The sequence below is a fragment of the Hyaena hyaena genome, unplaced genomic scaffold (assembly GCF_003009895.1).
Source record: "Hyaena hyaena isolate Hyena2069 unplaced genomic scaffold, ASM300989v1 scaffold_434, whole genome shotgun sequence".
NCBI lineage: Eukaryota > Metazoa > Chordata > Mammalia > Carnivora > Hyaenidae > Hyaena > Hyaena hyaena.
Window position 1 is genome coordinate 1,486,721 of NW_024081069.1, and position 22,839 is coordinate 1,509,559.

Below are 22,839 nucleotides of genomic sequence, written 5' to 3' on the forward strand. Positions count from 1 at the left end.
GGACCTTCTCTTCCCAATGACAACCTTTCCTGAAGGAGAAAAAAAAATCCCTATTTCCTTTGAGTGTGTGTGTGTGTGTTCATTCTACAATGACCCTTTCCAAGCCTCCATCATCCTGATCATTCTGCTCTGCATCACTCAAGTTTGCCAAAATACTTTTGAACTGTAAAGATGGTATTGAAAACTGCACATAGTGGTTCAGATATAAGATAGTTTGGGGCTCACTATGTTTCCTGGTGGAAAACAGGAAATGCAGACCTGAAGGGAGAAGATATTAGGACCAGAGGTATAAAGTCTTCGGCCCTGCTGTAAGTACTGGTAGCTAATTCAATGAAGAAGGGGAGAAACTCCCATTTGTGAAGGACAAGGATGATGAGGCTGTGCCAGACATTTCCCCAGTGTTAATGCCATCTAGTCTTCACAATTTTGTAAGGAATCAGCTATCTTGAGGAAGGTGAGGCTGATAAAAGTTCAGTAACTTGTCCAAGGCCACTCAACCACTAAGTGAAAGGGCTGGGACTCCAACTCAGTTGACTTCTCAGGGAGTGTGATGAGAGCCTCAAGAACTCATTCCCAAACCAAAGGAGTCAATGAATCACTGACGAGCATGAGTGCATGAAGGTTTCCTAGGACAGATTTAGTGCTTATGAAATAATAGAGTCTACAGTTTGCTGGGAGGCTGGGTAGCACCAAGCTTAATGGTTAGGAACACAGGCTGTAAAGAGACCTGGCTTCAAATCATAGCTTTGCCCTTTGCGTGTTGTGCATTCATGGGAAAATTGCTCTACTTTTCTATGTTTAGTTTCTTTGTCTAAAATGCTATGAGTAATACCAACTTTGTATCGTTGTTACAAGAACTAAATGAGATCTTGTTTGTAATGGATATTTTCATATATCTCTGTAAGTAAAATAAATGTAGAGAGTATATATGAGAAATGCTTATGTATTTCAACAAAGATAGCTATTTCTATGTAAATTATTCATTTGTCATTCAACATTGAGCCTCTTCTTATTTTTCTTAAGGTTTACTTATTTTAAAGGGTTTTTTTTTTTTAATATTTATTCAGTTTTGGGTGGGGAAGCGGCAGAGAGAGGGAGACAGAGAATCTGAAGCAGGCTCCAGGCTCAGAGCTGTCAGCGCAGAGCCCAAAGCAGGGCTCAAACTCATGACCTGTGAGATCATGATCTGAGCCGAAGTTGGTAGCTTGACTGACAGAACCTCCCAGGCATCCTGAGCCCCTTTATAAAATGGAGAACGAGGGTGCCAGGGTGGCTTAGTTGGTTAAGCATCCATCTCTTGATTTTTGCTCAGGTCATGATCTGATGGTTTATAAGTCTGAGCTCTGTGTTGGGCTCTACACTGACAGTCTGGAGCCTGTTTGGGATTCTCTTTCTCTCTCACCCCACCTCTCTAAATAAATAAACTAAAGAAAGTTAAAATGGAGAATGAGGGGTGCCTGGGTGGCTCAGTCAGTTGAGTGTCTGACTCGAGATTTTGGCTCAGGTCATGATTCTGGGGTCGGGTCATAGGAGTAACCCCTGTGTTGGGCTCCGTGCTGAGTGTGGAGCCTGCTTGAGGTCTCTCTTTCTCTCTCTCTCTCTGTCTCTCTCTCCCTCTCCCCTGCTCACACACTCTCTCTAAAATAAAAACAAATTAATTAACATATATTTAAAATAAAAATAAAATAAAATGGAGAATGAGTGTGGTAGATTATAAGGGGTCACCTTGACTTAAGTGGAACTACTTTTCCCAAAATTCCCTTCTGTGTGTACTTCCAGTTAGGATGATCCCATGAGAGATTCTTGTGGCAGAGATCCTTGAACCTGAGGGCAGAAGTGAAGTAACAGCCATTTTTGTAGCTGACACACATTGTCATTTATTTGTTGGCTCAGCTTGCTGCTGTGAGGGAGCAGTCAGCCCTACGACTGCTCCAACCTCCCCTAAGTGCTCCTCCAGCATCTCTGGCTCCTGGACCAGGTGCCAGGTGTGTGTGTTTAGCTCTCCAATAAGGGTCCCAGCTTCTGCAGGACAATCATACCGTCAAGGTTGGAGGCAACAAAGACTGTCATAGTTTCATTTCATTTTTAGGGTCCAGATTGTGCTTGCTCTCTTCCACCTTGTGTTGAACTTCTCTTCCCTGCTGCCTGCCTGCTGACTATATTTATCTCCTAGTTAGGGTTGCCAGATTTAGCAAATAAAAATATAGGATGCCCAGTCAAATAGATTTCAAACAAACAAAATTTTTTTAGTGTATGTTTATCTGTAATTCACATCTGACTGGGCATTCTGTTTTTGTTTGTTTGTTTTTTGTTTGCTAATTCTGGCAACCCTAAGAGTGAATAAGTAAGTGATTAGAGAAAGGATTGCTGGGCAATTGAGGATCCGATTGAGGATAGAGACTGAGTTTACAATGACACCAATTAATACCCAGCTGAGTGCTTTTCTCCAGCGGAGCTCAGCTACTCAGGTGCAGGTAAGGCCTAGATAATTGGGTTCATTCAGAGTTAGGATTTTATCAGGTGGATGTTGGTAAAAAGTGCAAGAGAGTTTAGGGCAGAAGTTTCCAAACTTGAGTTTGCCACAGCATCACTCAGAAGACTGTCAGAACACAGATTGCTGGGCTTCTGATTCAGTAGCTCTGAGGTGGGACCCAAGAGCGTGCACTTCTAAGGAATGCAGCTGGTCTAGGGACCACACCTTAAGACCCACTGGAGTAGAATGAAATAGGGGACCCTGAGATCTAAAAGTAGATAAAGGGAGGGAATGACGATGGAGGGGCCGATGGGAAGAGTGTGTTCCTGGTCTTCACAGTGGGCAGAAGACTGGTGACTTCAGAGGGGCTGTTTGTTCCACCTCCTTCAGTCTATTCTCTGTTGTCTTCTAATTTTGAGTATATATGTACTATCCCTGTCCTTCCTCTAACACTGGCATTTGCCTCCTTTAACCAGGGAATTTTTGAGAACTCTGGTGTCATGACACTGGTGTCCAGTGTGATCAATGACAAGCTGGGCATTAAAACAAATGCACTGATGGAGGCAACATCACCACAGAGGTGCAGAAGTGAAGATCACAAGGTAACAAGATCCCACACAGAGACCTGCAGGAAGAGAGGATGAGAGAGGAAAGAAAATGGAGGGGGGAAGGAGGAAGGAGGACATGGAAAAGATAGAGCACAATGCGCAAGAAATAGAATGCATGAAGAGAAAGCAAAACCCAAACAAAGACAACTGCACAGAGGAAAGAGAAGTACAAATATACAAAGCTTTGGAAAGCAAAGGGGCTAACTGCCTCAGGGAGTTATCCCAGAGGGACTGAGTGATGAAGGAGATCAAAGAGGCATAAAGAGCCACAGGAAAGATGAATATAATCTTGTCATCTAAACTGTGTGTTTTGGGACTGTTTGATCATGTCTCATGTACTCATCCTATATCTTACTTAAAAGTACACTGCAGAGAACAAAATCCCCACGTTGAGGGGGTATGAGCGTGCAGGTGTGTCATTGTTTATTCTATGCTTTATTACTCATGCTGTTTTTCCTTTTGCATGTCTCATTTACAGTGCTCTGTCAAGATAGTGAGAACCATCACCAACATCAACATCATCATCATAATCATCACAGGAATAACACAATACTGACAATAGTAGCTATTATATGCCAGACACTATAGTGTTTCACATATATTATCTCAATCAGTCCTTCTTGCCTTTCACAAATCCATGAGATTGGTAAGTCATTCTCCTCTTTCAGATGAGGGCGTTTGCCAGTAACGGTATGTGAAGCCAAGCCCCCTCCCCGCATCCTCCTGCCTACCCAACACTAACCGTCCAGGCCTCTTTTATGATTACATTTCTAAAATCAGGAAGGGACACTTCCACTTGGAGGTATAAAGGAAGGTTGGTCTAGAATGCCAGGAAATGTGAGGTTGAGGAAAGGGGAGGAGAAGGAGAAGTGGAAATATCTTCAAGAATTTTCAAGGGAAGACCTTTAGGAACTGTTCAAACCCCCTACTTTGAAATCACTGCGATAGAAAGTGTGGCAGAATGGATAGAGCTCTATGGGGTATAGAAGGCACAGCAAGGGGATACTGGAGTGATTGGGGCCAGGGCTGAGTTGCTCCCAGAAAAGGGAATCTCTAAAACCAAGTGTCAATGACAGACAAAGGGTTCCCATTCCTAATGCGCATAATGCACTTGCAAATCAGTAAGAAAAGAGGCAAATACCTCTTGTGGAAAAATGGTCAAAACTGAATATATCAAAGAAGAAATACAGGTGACTAATCAACATGTGGGAAAAAAAGCCAACTTTATAAGCAACCAAGGAAACACCAATAGATACAGCAAATCCCCTATTATTCCACAAAATTTTTTAGATAACATTCATTGTTGGTGATTGTGTGGAGAAATGAGTAATTTACTCCACTAGAGGGCAGTTCACCTGTATGTGTTCACGTTCACTTTTACTTTTTTTTTTCTTGAAGTAAAGTATATATAAAATTTACCATTCAGCTACTTTAAGTATATAGTTCAGTGGCATTAAGCACATTCACATTGTGGTGCAACCACCACCATCATCCATCTCTAGAACCTCTGTTACCATCTCATACTGAAACTCTACCCATTAAACAATAACTCTCCATTCCCTCTCTATTCACATTGCTCTTCTAAGAATTTATCCTAAGGAGATGATCAGAGAAATGTGAAAAACATCCATGTACAAGGATGCTCCCAGCAGAAACAACCTATATATCCATCAATAAGGAATTGGTAAAATAAATTATGCTAGTCAGGTCCAATGGAACACAATGCCATCATTAAAAATTATGATACCGAGGGGTGCCTGGGTGGCTTAGTTGGTTAAGCGTCCGACTTTTGCTTAGGTCATGATGTCGCGGTTCGTGGGTTCGAGCCCCGTGTTGGGCTCTGTGCTGACTGCCAGCTCAGAGCCTGGAGCCTGTTTCAGTCTGGGACTCCCTCTCTCTCTGACCCTCCCCTGCTCACGCTGTCTCTCTCTCTCTCTCCTAGAAATAAATAAAACATTTTAAAAAAATAAAAAAAATTATGATACTGATTATGTACATTATCAAGAAAACATGCCCATGATCTATTTAATGAAGGACAAAGGGGATAAAAACAGGATATCATGACTCCATGATATAAAACTGTATACGTGTGTCTGTTGTACTTCATTCTAGAGAAAAATAAATACTCGATCCCAGGTTGAGGTGATGTCTTGTTTCAGTTGATTAGGAAATATATTGTCCCTTTGGCACAGATGAATGACAATTTCAAATGTGTTTGGCTATGCGAGGTAGAATATCTCACCTGTTTGTCTTCTGAAATAGTCAGAAATAATATAGGGGCACCTGGCTGGAACCAATGGAAAAAATTGTGACTCTGGATCTCAGGGTCATGGGTTCAAGCCACACGTTGGTGTAGAGATTATGAAAATTAAAACATATATATATATATATCTACTTCTGAAGAAATATGATAGGGATTGTAGCAGATTGGTTGACTAGAAAAAGCCTTCCCTTTCTCTATCTATTGTTGCACATTAGAACTTGAGTGAATTGTAACAGATTGTGATGTTGCAATAGTCTTTAATGTGCATAGTTTATATTGTCTTTAATAGACTTAAAAATTTTTTAATGTTTGTTTGTTTGTTTATTTATTCCTGAGAGAAAGAGACAGAGTGCGAGCTGAGCTGGGGAAGGGCAGAGAGAAAGGGAGACACAGAATCCGAAGCAGCCTCTAGGTTCAGAGCTGTCAGCATGCCAGCCCAATGCAGGACTCGAACCCACAAACCATGAGATCATGATCTGAGCCAAAGTCAGACACTTAACCGACTGAGCCACCCAGGTGCCCCAATGTTTATTTATTTTTGAAAGAGAAAGAGAGAGAGACAGAGTGCAAGTGGGGAAGGGGCAGAGACACAGAGACACACACAGAATCTGAAGCAGGCTCCAGGTTCTGAGCTGTCAGCACAGAGCTTGTCGCAGGGCTCAAGCTCATGGACCACAAGATTATGACCTGAGCTGAAGTCAGACACATAACCAATTGAGTCACCCAGGTGCCCCTCTTTAGTTGACTTAGAATGCATCTCTTCTAAGTCAGCATAACCAGGAAAATAATGTTATTTTATTTTCACAATAATACCTGCCTAAAATGGCAACAAATCCTATCTGTCTAGGAGGGAATGTGATAGTTTTGTTAAAAATAGATAAATACCTCTATTCAAAAAAGGAGATATATACTGTCTTTTTTCCAAGGAAATATCAAAGTTTTGTAAAATCTTGGGTCCATTTGTGACCACCTAAGATTAGTCAGCTTATTTCCCAAGCATATTCTCTGATATTCTATACATTTTACAAGTAGTAGGCATATTTTTAATTTTATGCTGTCAATGGAAATTGTACTTGAAAACAAAGATGTCTTTTGTTAAATTTCAGCCAATACGATAAATTTCCAGTATATGTATATGTAAATTATATTTGACTTTTAGTATGAATGAAGATAAATCAAATCATATACATTTGGAAATACTAGCATTCACTTTTTGTCAAATGTTATACAACTTTTAAACTCCGATGTGCCCTTTCTGAGCAAAACTATTAAACATAACAATGAAATAAAAAATAGAAGTAGTGGATAAAAATAGGATCTCATGACCCCATTATAGAAAGCTGTGTGTATATGTGTATGTATATAACTATGAAGATTTAGAACAATTATCTGAAGGGATGTTTGGCAAATTAACAGTGACTTTTTTTTTAACATTTTTTTTTTTTTTTTGAGACACAGAGACACAGAGTGTGAGTGGGGAAGAGGCAGATAGAGAGGACACAGAATCCCAAGTAGGCACCAGGCTTCAAACTGTCAGCATAGAGCCCAATGTGGGGTCTTGAACCCACAAACTGTGAGATTATGACCTAAGCCGAAGTTGAAAGCTCAACTGACTGAGCCACCCAGGTGCCACTAATAGTGACTTTTTTGAGTGGTAGTTTTTGTTTCCTTTATTCTTTAGCTTTGTTTGTTTGTTGGTTGGTTGGTTTTTAAGTAGGCTCCATACTTAACATAGGGCTTGAACTTATGACCCTGAAATTAAAGAGTCCATGCTCTGCCTATTGGGCCAGCCAGGTACCCTCTTTTCTTAATTGTTTAAATTTTTACAGTGAGCACTTTGTTTTTATATTTGGTGAAAAATAATTTTCTATTGCAAGGGAAAAGTATGACTCTAAGACTAAAATGCTTTTGAGTACTTCCCTGAAACCACCAAAGTTTTGTACCTATTACTCCATCCATCCACTTGCCACTTCTCTTCTGAGAAGGACCAGAATGGAAATTCTTATCCATATTTCTTCCTTTGCTTGACTTAGTTTTTTTTTAATGTTTATTTTTGAGAGAGAGAGAGAGACAGAGTACAAGTGGAGGAGGGGCAGAGAGAGACGAAGAACCAGAAAACTGAAGTAGGCTCGAGGTCTGAGCTGTCAGCACAGAGCCCAATGCAAGGCTCAAACTTACAAGCTGTGAGATCATGACCTGAGCCAAAGTCAGACACTTAATCAACTGAGCCACCCAGAGGCCCCTTAACTTAGTTTTGAAAGAGCCATGTCCTATTTTCTTTTTCTTTACCCTCTTCCTCTATTTTTCTCTTCTGCCCTGGTGGATTCTAGAATAATGAGGCCTGTGGGCTGGATTCACAGGTATGCAATGCTGCCCTCTATTGGGACTCATATTTGTTTTAAAGTTTATTTATTTATTTTGAGAGAGAGAGAGAGAGAGAGAGTATGGGCGTGAGAGAGTGGGGGAGGGACAGAGAGAGAGAGAGGGAGAGAGAAAGAGAGAGAAGAGAATTCCAAGTATGTTCTGAGCTGTCGGCACAGAGCCCAGTGATCCCACAAATCATGAGATCATAACCTGAACAAAAATCAGGAGTTGATGCTTAACCAGCAGAGCTACCCAGAAGCCCCTGTTGGAGCTCATTTTTATCAGCGTGTTCTCCAGGGAGGCAGTGGTTCTTTCCACTTTCCTGGAAAGCTCTGGTGACTGATCTTATCATCACTTCACAGAGGTTGGGGTGGTGGTAGCGGTAGAGGGTGATGTGCAAAGTAGGCTTCTGGCTGAATACTTTGTGTGTTCTAAAAGGATGAACACTTCCAGAGGAGAAAGGTCCTAATGGAACAGAATATCTGGATAGGTTAAGATGACCACAGTTGTGTTCCTTGGTGGGAGTGTTTGACTTAGCTGTGAAATTCAGCCTGGGCTGTTAGCCAATTTAGAGAGGAGACTCACGTAATGGAAAATTTAATGTAGCCTCTAGTCATGTTTACATTAAATTTTTTTTAATGTTTTATGTTTATTTTTGAGAGAGAGAGCACATGAGCAGAGAGGAGGCAGAGGAAGACACAGAATCTGAAGCAGGTTCCAGGCTCTGAGCTGTCAGCACAGACTGTGAGATCATGACCTGAGCAGAAGTCAGACACTTAACTGATTGAGCTACCCAGGTGCCCCTAGTCACTTTTTCATTTTTATGGAAATCATACTAGAAGAAAGTTTTGCCATCTGCAAATATTTGTGATCTGTTTCCATGATGCCATGCGGTACAGGGCACTAGGGAGAGGTGTTTCTTAAATACTGAGTGATGAGAAAACCAATGCTATTTTATAGTCAGGGGGCCAAAGTGCCCCTTGACCAGAGATGGGTAATTTCAGCACCAGCACCAGATCTCCCCCAGCTGGGACCGACTGGTTCCACCTCTGTCAGGGACCACAGATGCAAGGGAAAAAAGCAAAGTTGTCTTTATAATCATAGGAATAAAGAAGAATTTTCTATTTTATGTTTATTAGCCACCTTTCCATATGCTAGAGTAAAAATAACAAAAGCCACCTGCCTTCAGTGTTGCTCATAGCATAAAGAGGAAGACAAGCTGCCAAATATATAATTACCATATAGCATGGGAACAGAGAAGAAGCCTGTATCCTACACTAAGGTGTGGTGGTCTAAAGGCCACAGAACAGCTTTCTGCAACAGGTGATGCCTGGGGTAAGACTTGAGATAGAATTGAATTTAGCAAGAGTGGACTGATGGGGGGCAGTAAGGGCATGCTCCCTGTACCAGTTCTAATATGCTTCTGGGGTGCCTGGGTGGCTCAGTCGGTTAAGCGTCCAACTTCAGTTCAGGTCATGATCTCATGGTTCATGAGTTTGAGCCCCACATCAGGCTCTATGCTGACAGCTCAGAGTCTGGAGCCTGCTTCAGATTCTGTGTCTCCCTCTCTCTTCTCTGTCCCACTCATGCGCTCTTTCTCTTTCAAAAACAAACAAACATTTAAAAAAATTCTTAAGTATTTAACTATTAATCACTATGCCCTTATTTACATATGCACATATAGAACATATTTGGATACAAATTTCTGAATGCACAAAATCCCACAGTTTGAATTTGGCTACAGGATGGAAAGCTCTTTTCTGTTGTTGTTTTTAATTTCTTTAATGTATTTATATTTATTTTGAGAGAGAGAAAAAGCTTGAGCAGGAGAGGGGCAGAGAGAAAGGGAGAGAGAGTCCCAAGCAGGCTCTGCACCATCAGCACAAACCCCCAATGTGGGGGTCTAACTCACAAACTGTGAGATCATGATCTGAGCTAAAATAGTCAGACGTTTAACCGCTTAACCAAGGGAGCCTCTCAGGCTCCTCTCTTTTCTGTGGTTTTGACTTGAGTTCCTTTTGTGATGGACATCCTTACAGTGAAGTTTTGCATATAAATTAGACTTCATCTAGATTCACTCATGTAGGGCTGGGAAGGCAGAGGTCATCTTTCAATGCCTGTCTATTTCCTGCAAGAAGTTTATAATAGAGATGTGGGGTGTTCTTCAGCAGCACACTAGGGCCTGGTCACTAGCATTGTGCGCAGCTGGCAGGAGAAAGTCGCTGCAGCTGCAGGAGCAGTTTCCTGACTCCACCTTCCCTTCCTTAAGGAAGAGATGGCAGCTCCAATGGAGCCAAGTTCTACAGGGTTGTTCTGGAAGATATTCTTTTTTTTTTTTTTAATTTTTAATGCTTTTATTTATTTTTGAGAGGGAGACAGAGAGAGGGGGAGAGGGGCAGAAATTGACAGAGAAAAGGAGACACAGAATCTGAAGTAGGTTCCAGGCTCTGAGCTGCCGGTTCAGAGCCCAACATGGGTCTCGAACTCATGAGCCATGAGATCATGACCTAATCTGAAGTCAGATGCTCAACCAACTGAGCCACCCAGGTGCCCCATTCTAGAAGATGTTCTTACAGGAGCAGCACAGAACCCCAGCTCTGTACTTCTCCTTACAATATACTTCCCCAGCTCTTCCAAGTATGTTGTAAACACTCATCCTGTCTAAAAACACTCTCAGCTTAAAAATGGATTCTGTTTCCTGTAACTGAGCCCTAATAAATCTTTAATGAACATTTTCCCTACTTTAGAATGGAGGCTATTAACTCCATTGAGAGAAAGATAAAATTTTTTCAAGCTACAATTTATAGAGAAGGACTCCTAGCCATTAATAACTTACCGAAGTCTTAGAGCGTGTAGTAATGGAACCCAAACCTCTCTATTGCCAAAGCCTTTGCTCTTATTTAACACCTGTTAAAAAACAAAATTCAAATGAGTAAAACTGAAGATCTAATTGGTTTTATTAAGCAATTCATCAATCTGGCAGCATCCCATCTAACAAGTAGAGGAGAGTTCATAGGAAGGAAAATTATTAGCAGAACAAAAGAAAGGACTGTTATAGGCAAGCTGGTCTTCTGAAGGAAAAGGGCAGGTATTATGCAGATTACCTCTTCTTCTTTTGGGGAACAGAGAAGGCCTATGCACCAGATTACCTCAGTAATACTTTTTGGAAAACTCTTGACTGATCATTAAAGCTTAGCATTTCTGAGGAAGGTTGGAACTGCAATTAGGTTAGATAGTAAGCTCTGGGTTGGTGACTTGGCTGACTCAAGAGGCACCATTTTTGGCCTGTGGTTTTCTTTTTGACACACCTTATGTTGATTCCCCAAAATTCACAAACATACTGATTCACACACAAAGTCTTCTCTGCTTTGGTGGATAGTGTATTCAAATTGTCTTTCTTGTTCAGGTTTTCTTTGTTCGTCTCTGTCTTCCAGATATGCTGTGGGGGGCGGTGGGGGGCGGGGGAAGCCAGCTAGGCAATCAGTACACAGCAGTGGATAATTCACAGAGTCAGTCCTTTAATCCAGTTTAACTACTAACAAAGTGAGCCAAGGCAGAGCTGAAGCATGCAGCCCCAGGCTCTGAGCTGTGTACTCAGCTCAAAAAGGACAACCTTTTTTTTTTTTAATGTTAATTTGCTCATTTTTGAGACAGAGAGAGAGAGAGACAGAATCCCAAGCAGACTCTGTATTGTCAGCCCAGAGCCTAATGTGGGGCTTGAACCCACAAACCGTGAGATCATGACCTGAGCCAAAATCAGGAGTCAGAAGCTTAACCGACTGAGCCACCCAGGCACCCCAGGATTAGGGCAACCTTAAAACCATATTGCTTTTCTGATGATGAGAAAGCCTATGTGAACCTGGGAAAGAAGGGAGATAATATCTGGGAAGAAGTGAATTTGGGATTTTAATGTTTAAATTCTTTTTGGCATTGGCATTTTGCTTTCTTTCCTAGAGAAATGTCTTCTATCACCCTTCAAAAATCTGTTTCTGGGGCACCTGTTGTGGCTTAGTCAGTTAAGAGTCTGATTCTTGATTTTGGCTCAGGTCATGATCTCACAGTTTGTAGGTTTGAGCCCCATGTTGGGCTCTGCGCTAACAGTGTGGAGCCTGCTTGGGATTCCCTTCCTCTCTCTGCCCCTCCCCTGCTCATTCTGTCTCTCTCTCCTTCTCTCTCCCCCTCTCTCCAAGTAAATACATAAACTTAAAAAAATCTGTTCCTATTGGCTTAATAAATGACACTAGAATTGAACTACTTGGAAAAAACTAAGTTAGAATCCTTCCTCAGACTAGATGTCAAAATTAATTCCTGTAATATTAAAGAATACAATGTAAAAATGAAAAGAACCAGAAAAAAATAAGTGAATAGTTAAACTAGAAATAACATAAATGCCCGTCAATAGGGGAATGGCTAAATAAATGATGCCATATTCATAATGAAGTACCACAGATCATTACAAACTATGAGGTGAATCTAAGTTTACAGACCTGGAAAGATGATTATGTTGAACCTGTAAGCAATAAATATAAGAGACCAAATAATATGAGTAGAGGAATACCACTTTTATTTTTAATAATTGTGTACCTAATCCTATATTTATGTATATATACAATAGTAAAGTTTGAAAAGTGTTAGAAAAGAAATAAGCACCCCAAAATGGAGTAATTTGTGCTAAGCCCTATGTCAGCAAACCAAGCCTTAAATCAACCTAATTTAATTGCAGTTTCAACGTCTCCCAGCACTGTAACCTTCAGCTAGTCAATATGGTTAACTGGTCAGCACTAGGGAGGTAATCTACCTGACAGACTCCCACCTTTCCCCAAAGCATAGTGACCTTGCCTGAAACTCAACTCTTTGCTAGATGCTTCCTTTTCCCACCCTGTTCTGCCTATAAAAGCCTTCCATTTTGTACAGCTTCTTGGAGCTCCTTTTTATTTGCTAGAGGGGATGTTGCCTGATTCATGAATCTTTGAATAAAGCCAATTAGATCTTCAAGTTTACTCAGTTGGATTTTGTTTTTTTTAAACAATGGATATGTATCAAACTGGGGCCCTCTAGGTTACCTCTTGGGGGGACAGAAATGGAAGGGCCAGAGGAAACAGAGCCCTTTTACTTCTTTCTCTCTGTAATATTTTTAAGAGTGGTAGAACTATGAATTATTTCTATTAATTGTGTTCAGTAATTTTCTAAAAAAATAAATAAAACTTAAATAATCTTTTAAACATGAAAACAAAATAGGGACAAAGAAGTTTTTCTAAGCCTAACACCAAAGACACCATAGAGGAAATGACAGTATTTAAAAATCTAAAACTTTCATTTAGCAAACAACAGACTTGTAAAAAGTATTTGTAACATAGAAGAAGATTATGGGAGATACTGTGAGTTAGCTCAACCTCTATTCCTGTTTATCATTCTGTGTGGTGTGTGCCAAGATCCAAACTACATTTCTGGGATTCCCTTGCAGTTAGGACTCTGGATGTAAGTCAGGTTCTGCCAGTCAGATGCACTTTCACAATATTTAGAAGCTGATGTGAAGCAGAGCCCATCTTTCTTCTGCTGCTGCTATTAGCAGCCAAGATGATGGAGGCCTAAGTCTTTAGAGGCAGCTGTAGCCATACCCAGAGTTCCAGCACCTAATCACCAGCTTTGTGGATGTGGAGAGGCAGCTGGGGGCTCAGGAAAGATACCATAGAAAAGAAAAACCACAGAAAAGAGAACAAAAATGAAAGGAGCATAGGGGATAAGAAACATTATTGACAACACTGTGGTGTTGCCCAACAGTGGGCAGAAATGAGAAAAAGACATGGAAATAAAAAATTAAGGATTAGAGAAAAAGTGATAATAATTGAAGACAAATGTATACATAATTGGCATTCCTAAAGAAAATGGAAAACAGTAAGAAAAGATGAAATTTCTAACAAATTATGTGAAACAAAAGATTTGAATCTATGGACTGAAAAGGCACATACTGTCTTCCAGGAAAAATGAACTCAGAACAGTCATCACGAAAACATATCTCTTTGCAGAAGCTGAAACCTTCAATATTCTTCAAATCTCTACCCCCATTCATGGCAGACAATGATGACTTCCTTTCTAGAGCCAGGAACTTAATTTTTAGCCACTAGCCCTAACAAATGTGCTCCTGTTTCTCCCCAAGTCCTATTGTACAGTAGATGGGGAGGTCCATTCCCCATACCCTGGTCCTAGCTTCTGTCTTCTCAGAGCCTGACTTTATTGGGCATCTCAGTGTCTTCTATCTTCAGCCTTGCTCTCTCCACTATTTCTCATCAGTGTACCAAACATTTTATCCCACCAACTTCAAGTCTATACTTGAATGCTTGCTTAACTGTCTCCATCCTTCACTGGATCCAGGACAAGGACCATGTCTTTCGGTTTCTTGTGGACCATGGCAAAGCCCAGTAGAGTGCCTGACACAGTTGGTGCTAAATACATGTTGAATATACCAAGTACATAACAAATACTATTCAAATGTTAAATCACTAGATTCAGTACCTCCCCTGTGGTACACATCAGAAGGCACTCTCAGTGCACTTAAACCTGGGAGTCAGGAACAAAAGGCAGCCCCTCTCCATCCAACAGAATGTGGTCTGGTGGTTCTGCATTCACTCATTTCTCTGGTCCTTTCTGTTTCCCTAATCTTTGACTAATCATATTTTTAAAAATAATGTTTTATTTATTTTTGAGAGAGATAGACAGAGAGCAGAGGAGGGGAAAGAGAGAGGGAGACATAGAATCCAAAGCAGGCTCCAGGCTCTGAGCAGTCACCACAGAGCCTGACACAGGGCTCGAACTCATGAACTATCAGATCATGACCTAAGCCAAAGTTGGGCATTTAACTGACTGAGCCACCCAGGCGCCCCTTGACTAATTTCTTAGTACCCAGTTCCTAGGACTTCTTTTTTTCCTGTACATAGTTTCACCTTCACTGTTCTGCCTCTGGACTAAATGATTTCTGCATCTATGCCTTTGGCTTATTTAGTATATAACAGCCACACCCAGGTGGGACCTACCTACCCTGGAGCTGATCTACTGTGTTCCAGGAGGTACATCATGGGCAGCCACAGCAGTGTCATTCCCAACCTGGAAACTGAACATACAGAATATAAAAGAATAGGAGCTGGGGCGCCTGGGTGACTTAGTCGGTTAAGCGTCCAACTTTCGCTTAGGTCATGATCTCACGGTTCGTGGGTTCGAGCCCCGCGTCGGGCTCTGCGCTGACTGCCAGCTCAGAGCCTGGAGCCTGTTTCAGTCTGTGACTCCCTCTCTCTCTGACCCTCCCCTGCTCATGCTGTCTCTCTCTCTCTCTCCTAGAAATAAATAAAACATTAAAAAAAAAAAAAAAAGAACAGGAGCTGACTAAAGGGGCATGGGAGTTCCTGATTTCTGCCATGTTAGTAAATGAGTAAATTAGCAGGGCTGTTGGCTCCCTCCCTCTGTATCAGTCTTTGAGAAATGATGGATGGATTAGATCCCTCATCACCACTCCCAGGCAAAATCACCAAATGGATACACACATATACTTGAGAAATCTGGTCTATTTTGAACTGGTGATGGGAGAAGCAGGAGTGACCACAGCCTGGGGTGGAGAAAGAGGAGAAATCAGACAAAAATGGAGAAAACCTCCCATCTGTGAAGATCCAGCATGGTGCACACTCCTGGTGCAGGGGTTCTGGGGCAAACCCCAGTGTGGTAAAACCACTAACTCACCTCAGTTAATATGAGCACTGACGTGCCTCAGACATTTCACTTCTTCATTTTTCTCTCCACTGTGAAGATAACCCTAAGGCTTATTTAATACCTATATAGCATTTACTGGCTCCCTCTCTTCACTCCTTTGTCAAACCTATTATAAGAAATGCAGATTTACAGATTTTACTTACTTAATAGCAAGGATAATACTTCACAACTGAACAAACCATTTTAGAATAGTGGCATAGCCTCTTTAACTTCTATTAAGATATAGTATTCTGGGGGCTGGGGTGGCAAACTGTGCTAAGGCATGTGACATTTCCTCTATTCTTTGTCATTATCTCACTTACATTAAATTTTCATGACCTCAGCCAAATACATCAAAACCCTCACTGTCTATACTTTCATGAACAACTACATGTGTGAATGCATGTGAAAATCTCTTCCAAGTTAATTGCAGTCCTCTTGAAATGTGACTAGGAGACCTGATGGGGTGGGGAAGAGGAAGCCAGGAGGTATTCAGATACTGTGATTTGAGTGTTTCTAAATGTGATAATGTCAGAAAATTGTTGAGTCAGTTTCTGTTGAAACTGAAAAAATTAACTATTAGCGGCATTGAATCTAAGATATATTAATGTCTATAGGCAGAAAAAAACATTTCCATACATATAAAATGGGAAAGATAGTGGTCATCTACTGGAACATCAGAGCACATAATTGGACTATCCCCCAAAATTTCCAGTTTAAACATTAAAGAATGAACTTCTGGGTGAATACTAACAAAACTGTTTTAAATAAACCCTTCTTTTCAGCACACCAACCACAGAGGTTGTAGATGAAAGACAGTTTATATTATTATTATTATGCTTATATTATTATTAGTAATAATACCAACTAATTAAGCTATATTTTATGAACATACCAAAAAGTAAACAGTGTAATATATATAGTTAAAATTTTTTTTAATGTTTATTTGAGAGAGAGACAGAGTGCAAGCAGGGGAGGGGCAAAGAGGGAGACACAGAATTCGAAGCAAGTGTCAGGCTCCGATCTGTCAGCACAGAGCCTGAAATGGGGCTCGAACTCACGAACTGTGAGATCATGACCTGAGCTGAAGTTGGACGCTTAACCGACTGAGCCACCAAGGTGCCCCTTCTTATACATAGTTTTAGCTACTTACATAAAATATTTATAACTTAAAGAATATAAATATTATTATTAAAATTCTCAGCAATTAGGTCACACAAGCTATGTTTGATCAATTTCATAAAGGGCTTGGTTCCACACCACAGACAGAATGGCTCCAAGTGCACAAGGTGAAGGTATGTCTGGGATATCTTCTCTTGAACTACTTTCAGGTTATGAAGAATCCCACTCCATGACTACAGCCATAATATACCTGATGCTCCTGCACAGAGTGTGGTACTTGAATGTGCCAGTTTTGTCATGCAATGAGACTTGTGGCCCACAGCATAAAACAAAAGGGACTAGAATAATCTGCAGCCAGAAGAGCCTGCCCCAAATTGTTTTAGACTGCTCTCTTTCCTTAGTAACTATCTGAGGAGGGCTACTTCCTATAGCTTTACATAAGACCTGTCCCCATTCTTTAAGTAGGACAATTCTACTACAGTTAAAGAAGAAACTGAGTTATTTCATAATAAACACTTCATCTTCCCCAAATAGAGTGCACGGCTTGTGTCCTTCATCCAGGTTTTAAAAAATTGATAAGTAAAGACAAGATGCAGATTAGTTTCCATTTTTATTAAAGTTGTGTTTTTGTTTTTTTGTTTTGTTTTTTAGTAAGGAATACATTACACTTAAAGTTCAATAACACAAATAAAGATTAGTTCTTAAATCTTCTATTTCATTTATCAAAAATGTAAACACAAATGAAAATAATTTACTACTTCTTCCCCAATCTTGACTGAACATAAAAAAAATAATTAAAAAAAGGAGTCATCTTTTCAGGTTAAGTTCTTTCTTCAGAATGAGTAGCATAGACTTTATTAAACTATATTCATCTTCCTGGGCTGAAGGACATGGCATGGATGACTAAGTGCCCACTATGGGTCTGTGGGTCTGTGACTAAAGTCCATCTCCTCTACTAGGATGCTCAAATGCCCAGAGATGGCTCTTCTCTCTCCATTCGGTGTTGAAGGGCATGGACAGCGCTAAGGCATTGAGCACAAGACACTGTGATGAACATGATGTGCAAACTGGCATACTCCAGGAGGCAGTTCAGAGCCAGCAGTGACCTCTTGAGTCCGGATGAGTGTTAGTCATAGACTGTTAAGAGCTAGAAAGATTCTGAGAAAGCAGCTAATCATTTTACAGTTGGTCTCAATCAGTAAGCCTTCTAATATTGAGGAGAATATTGATAAAATTTTAGGAATACTCAGACACACTCATTTATATATCTTCCTAAAGCCATATAAACTTCATTAATTTGTGTTTCAACTTCAAATATGGGTAAACTCTTAAGCCAACAAACTAGGCTGAAACTAATTTCAAGCATAATTCATAAAATTTTAAGAATGCTATTTGGTTTTAACAAAAATAAATATCCTTAAGAAATAAGTAAGGGAAAAGGATGCTCTTCAGGAGAATACTAGAGAGGTCTATATTAAGACAACCTTAACTGCTTGCCAGTTTCTTTTAAGCTGTCAACTCAAGTCTGCCGACATGGCTTTTGCTGCCTTCCTGCAAAGTCTGTTCTTAAAAACCTGAGAGACAAATTCACTTGATATTTTTGACAATTGGGATCTTAAAACTATCAAAATGAACCTAAATCTGAACCGAAAACTGAGGTAGTCTAGTCAGTTTTTATATGCACTCCATACTTTTTGAGTCAGAAAGGACTCCAGTCTACTATGCCCCAGTCTCTTTCCATGCCCTACCTGGCTTCCACAGTGGCTAGTCTGCTAGTCTCCTCCTCAGTGAACTGCTTTTAATGTAAAGGGCATCCTGTGAAAGGATACCAACATTTAAGCCATTTCAAAGTCTTCAGTTCAAAGTAGAAGTCTAGCCCACTAATTCTGCACTGAAATCTCAGATTTTAAGTGTTTTTTAGAATACTGTCATATTCTAAGTGACCCAAATATGCCTCTTTACCTTTACAGGTACAGTGGCCTTCTAAATCTTCATGGAGTACACTATAAAGAATCAGTAATAAGCAACTACTCTCGAGACTTGTTGAAGAGGAAGCAAGACACCAGAGCAGTTAGTTACCCTCAGAGACTCAAGATTTCTTAGCCTCATACTTTGTCAATTTCCTTATTTGTGCAGAGAAAACACTAGGGGATCAGATTCCAAGCTTAATAAATATATATAGAAAAAATGTCACCTATAATATTTTCTCCAGAAAGTTATTAGTGCAAATATAATTATATCAATAAAAAATAAAGCAAAAATATATTTCAAGTATAAAAAGCACCATGCTTGGAAACAATACTACCTAAATGGCATTGCTGCACAACAGTCAAAATATAATCAAACCTATCACTGTGAATTCTCAAATATACTAGTCATCGTATTTTTGGTGAAATTCTTTATACAACTTTGCAGGATGATTTATAATCACATATAAGACTTATATAATTTAGGGTTTTATAATTTTCTTTAAAAATATACTCTACACTTTTTTTTCTGACCTTTAAAGTATGTGTGACAAAGGCAGAAAACTGAGCACTGGCCTGACACCAATACTATTAGCTTCTTTTTAGCTGAAGTTAGCTGTGCTAGAGATCCCCAGCATTTTACAATGACAAATACTTCCAATTTAGAACTGCATGCAAATACATATTTAAAATTAATGCATTAAAAAAAAGTGACTTTCCTCTATGCTGGGGTTGCACTTTGGCTCCAATACCAAATAGTCAGTTGGAATTATTTTTTAGTAATTATACTGCTTGCTCACTTAGCACAATTTCTTAAATGGAGTGCTCAATAACTATATGCTGAATTAAGGATGAATGAATGATTAAATGAATGAATGAATCTTGTCCAGGAATTATGTTTATAATGTCGCAGGACTTCATTAGCTTTGGAGACAAACTGGCCATAGTCTCATCATTAAAATACTTCAAACTGGAATTACTAAGAGGGGTTGGTAAGCTCTAGTAACAGAGCAGAATCACTTCTGAGGATGAGAATCTAAAGCAGGAGGTAAAGAACATCACCTCATTTTAAAAGCACAATTTTCTGACTTCTGTGAACTGAGACTTATGTTGTGGGTAAAGTGAGCCCTACTGAATAGGTCCTACACCAAATTTACACTTTGCTGTTAGAAAACAATTCAAACCATCTTGCTTTGACTTAATTTTTCTTCTTATATATAATTTTCAGATAGTAAGAATTCTTCTGTAACAATTTCTAAGCCCACTTGAAAAGAATAATTCTATTTGTGTTAGATTACAGTTGTCATAACTATTATCTGAAAAACATACAGTTATGTTTTCTTCTGTTTGCATGTCTTCAAAGTTTTTACAGGACACAGTATTTTTCTCTCTCTGCTCCCACAGTTTTTCAGGTCATTATTAAATTACTGGAGTATACACTGGAAGGGCATCAAAATGTAATGGTTCAGTAGTAGTGCCACACAGCTGGTTTAAAAAGGCAAGCAAGGTTAAATCATGAGATTTAGCAAATTATAATTAAAAAAAACTTTTGAGAACAATGAGAACAATGATTTAAGTGTACCATGCACAGCTATTAAATTCAAAATACATATAATAGTGACGTAGAAATCCTATTCAATTATTATCTGTAAGTCAAAGGACAATTTATACTTGTGAGGACAGGATCCACAATTCATAATTTTGTAATAATTAGCTTTTTAAAAAAATTACTGCAGTATTGATGAACTTTCCCATCATTTTAGGTTAATAAAAATGCTGAGGTATGTAATCATTCTGAGTATTTCACCAATTATCCCATTTTCAAAGGAAAACTTCAGGCAGGGTAATATATGCAGAAAAATAAAGAGACATGGTGACTTGGAATTCCTTCTCCTCCTCCAAACTCTGAGGCTGTTGTGTTGCTGATAAAGAGTGACTGCTGTGAAGCTCTGCTTCAAGGTCTGATTGTAGTCAATGCTTCCAAGCCAAAGTCAGGGATGCCACTTCTACCATCTGCATAGGCTGGCACTCACCCAGATTTTGTGCTTTGTTCAAAAGAACATGACACAAAGGAAGGTCTTGAGAATTCACTTTTCCATTCCTAGTGCCAGACACATAGAAGAAATCCTGCCAGCAGAGGAAATAGATTGCCCAGCAGAAGCCAGAGAGTGACCACCAGGCTAGAGGAACGGGAACAGAGATCTAGGGTTGAAAACAAGAAATTGACTTTCTGGAGACATTTTTGGAATAAATCATACCAAGTAAAAATTGACAGATAAATACAGGTGATTATTATGGAAAAATAACAAAAATTTTATGCAGGAAAAAATGATGTTGATGCCATATCAAGGTTTTTTTGTTGTTGTTGTTAATTTCTTTAAGTGTTTATTTATTTGAGAGCGGGAGAGACAGAATCTGTAGCAGGCTCCAGGTTCTGAGCTGTCAGCAGAGCCCAACGTGTAGTTCGAACTAACGAATCATCAGATCATGACCTGAGCCGAGGTCAGAAGTTTAACTGACTGAGCCACCCAGGCACCCCCACCATATCAAGGTTAAAAGAAGCACTCCAAAAAAGAAATAAGTGTCTTCAGAAAGTATCCCAATAAAGTTAAAGATGCTACACAGAAAGTAAATTAATATTTTGGCTATTCTGACATGGGATGTAGGACTTTCTTCCTCTTTCCTTCCTTGTCCTAAGTATAGTGACCCTAAAATTTATCTCCCCAAATCAGGACATTTTGAGACAAGTGTTGAAATAAACATCTAGTCCCAAGATGGAGCCACTCCTATGCAGGGTGCCATGTCAGCAAACTGAAACTTAGATAACTTTTGAGTTCCTCTGCTTGACTAGAAACACAGTATATGTACTAAGCTAACCTCCAACTGCCAAACCAACTCTGAGACCTTCACTTATTTCCTTTTTCCTTGATCTTTCTAAATATGGTCAGATATGCAACCCCAGCCAATCAACTTAAACCAAGTAATTCTTCCTTGTTTCCTGGTTGCCATCCTTTTCCCTTATTTTGCAGTTCTCTGTACTCTGGAGAGTGGAGACTGCCTGCTTTATGAAGTGTGAAATAAAATTTGCTTAGACCAACTAAATTGTTCTGATTAACACGAGGGAATGCTATTAATAATTATACCAGAACCACTGACACATGGACTATCCCAAGGTAAACCAGGACATATGGTCCCTACCCATCTATCCATATTACCCCAGACTGATATGGAAATGGCAGAAGATTTTATGGGCTTTGGGCACTAGGAATTTTAATTTAATTTAAATTTAGCTATGAGTCATTCTCAGAGCCAAAATGACTTCCCAAGACAATTCTCAGAATGGAAAAACACTTTTGGGGGCTCCTGGGTGGCTCAGTCAGTTGAGCGTTTTGACTCTTGGTTTCAGGTCAGGTCATAATGCCCCAGCTTCATGGGTTTGAGCCCTGCACTGAGTTCTGCACTGGCAGTGTGGGACCTGCTTGGAATTCTCTCTCTCACCCTCTCTGTCCCTCCCTCACTTGTGCTGTCTCTGTCTCTCTCAAAATAAATGAACTTAAAAAAAAAAGTCTCATATATATACACATATATATATGAATGAAAAACATTTTTATTGTATCCAGGAGACAAGGTCAACCTGACTTTTATAAATAAGCTGTCCTTTCTAATATTTTGATCAATAAAAAGCTAACCAAGCTCCAAGTCTGATTTGCTTAAAAGATAAGAAAAATAAGACTTGTTTTCAGCTACACAATGAATAGAATGATAATGTCAAGGCATTGAAGCTTGCTCTTCTGAGCACTATGCAATGTGGAACAAGTATTTAAAAAAATTATTTCACTGTCTGTAAGCCAGGTAAACAATGGAGAACTTCTTCCTCAATGGAATCATGCTGGTATTTGTAAAATCTTAAAAAAAAAAATCCCACCTAGCTAAGAACAGTTCTTCTCAAAGTGTGTCAACACTATCAGCATCACCTGGGAACTTGATAAAAATGAAAATTCTTGGGGTGCCTGGGTGGCTCAGTTGGTTGAGCGTCTGACTTCGGCTCAGGTTCATGAGTTCAAGTCCCAAGTCAGCCCTGGGATGAATGCTTGCTCAGAGCCTGGAGCCTACTTTGGGTTATACATCTCCTTCTCTCTCTGCCTCTTCCACTCTTCATGCTCTCTCTCTCTTTCTCTCACAAAGAAATTAACATTAAAAAAAAACTTTTAAAAATGCAAATTCTCAAGGGCACCTGCGTGGCTCAGTTGGTTGGCCATCTGACCTTGGCTCAGGTCATGATCTTCTGGTTAGTGAGTTCAAGCT

General features: G+C 39.8%; 1 protein-coding gene across 3 annotated transcripts in view; it reads right to left on the reverse strand.

Annotated features, from left to right (window-relative positions):
- Positions 1 to 10,543: 10,543 nt before the first annotated feature.
- The window catches only part of LMLN (leishmanolysin like peptidase), an 87,157-nt gene continuing 74,861 nt past the window's right edge, over positions 10,544 to 22,839 (reverse strand). Inside the window, exon 17 of one of the 3 annotated variants that reach the window (XM_039253039.1) lies at positions 10,544 to 10,615. In XM_039253039.1, the coding sequence (XP_039108970.1) occupies positions 10,605 to 10,615 (11 nt within the window). In that variant the 3' untranslated portion in view covers positions 10,544 to 10,604. Of the gene's footprint in view, positions 10,616 to 19,746; positions 20,737 to 22,839 lie in introns of those variants that run through there. The other 2 variants (XM_039253036.1, XM_039253038.1) reach the window with 2 other exon arrangements.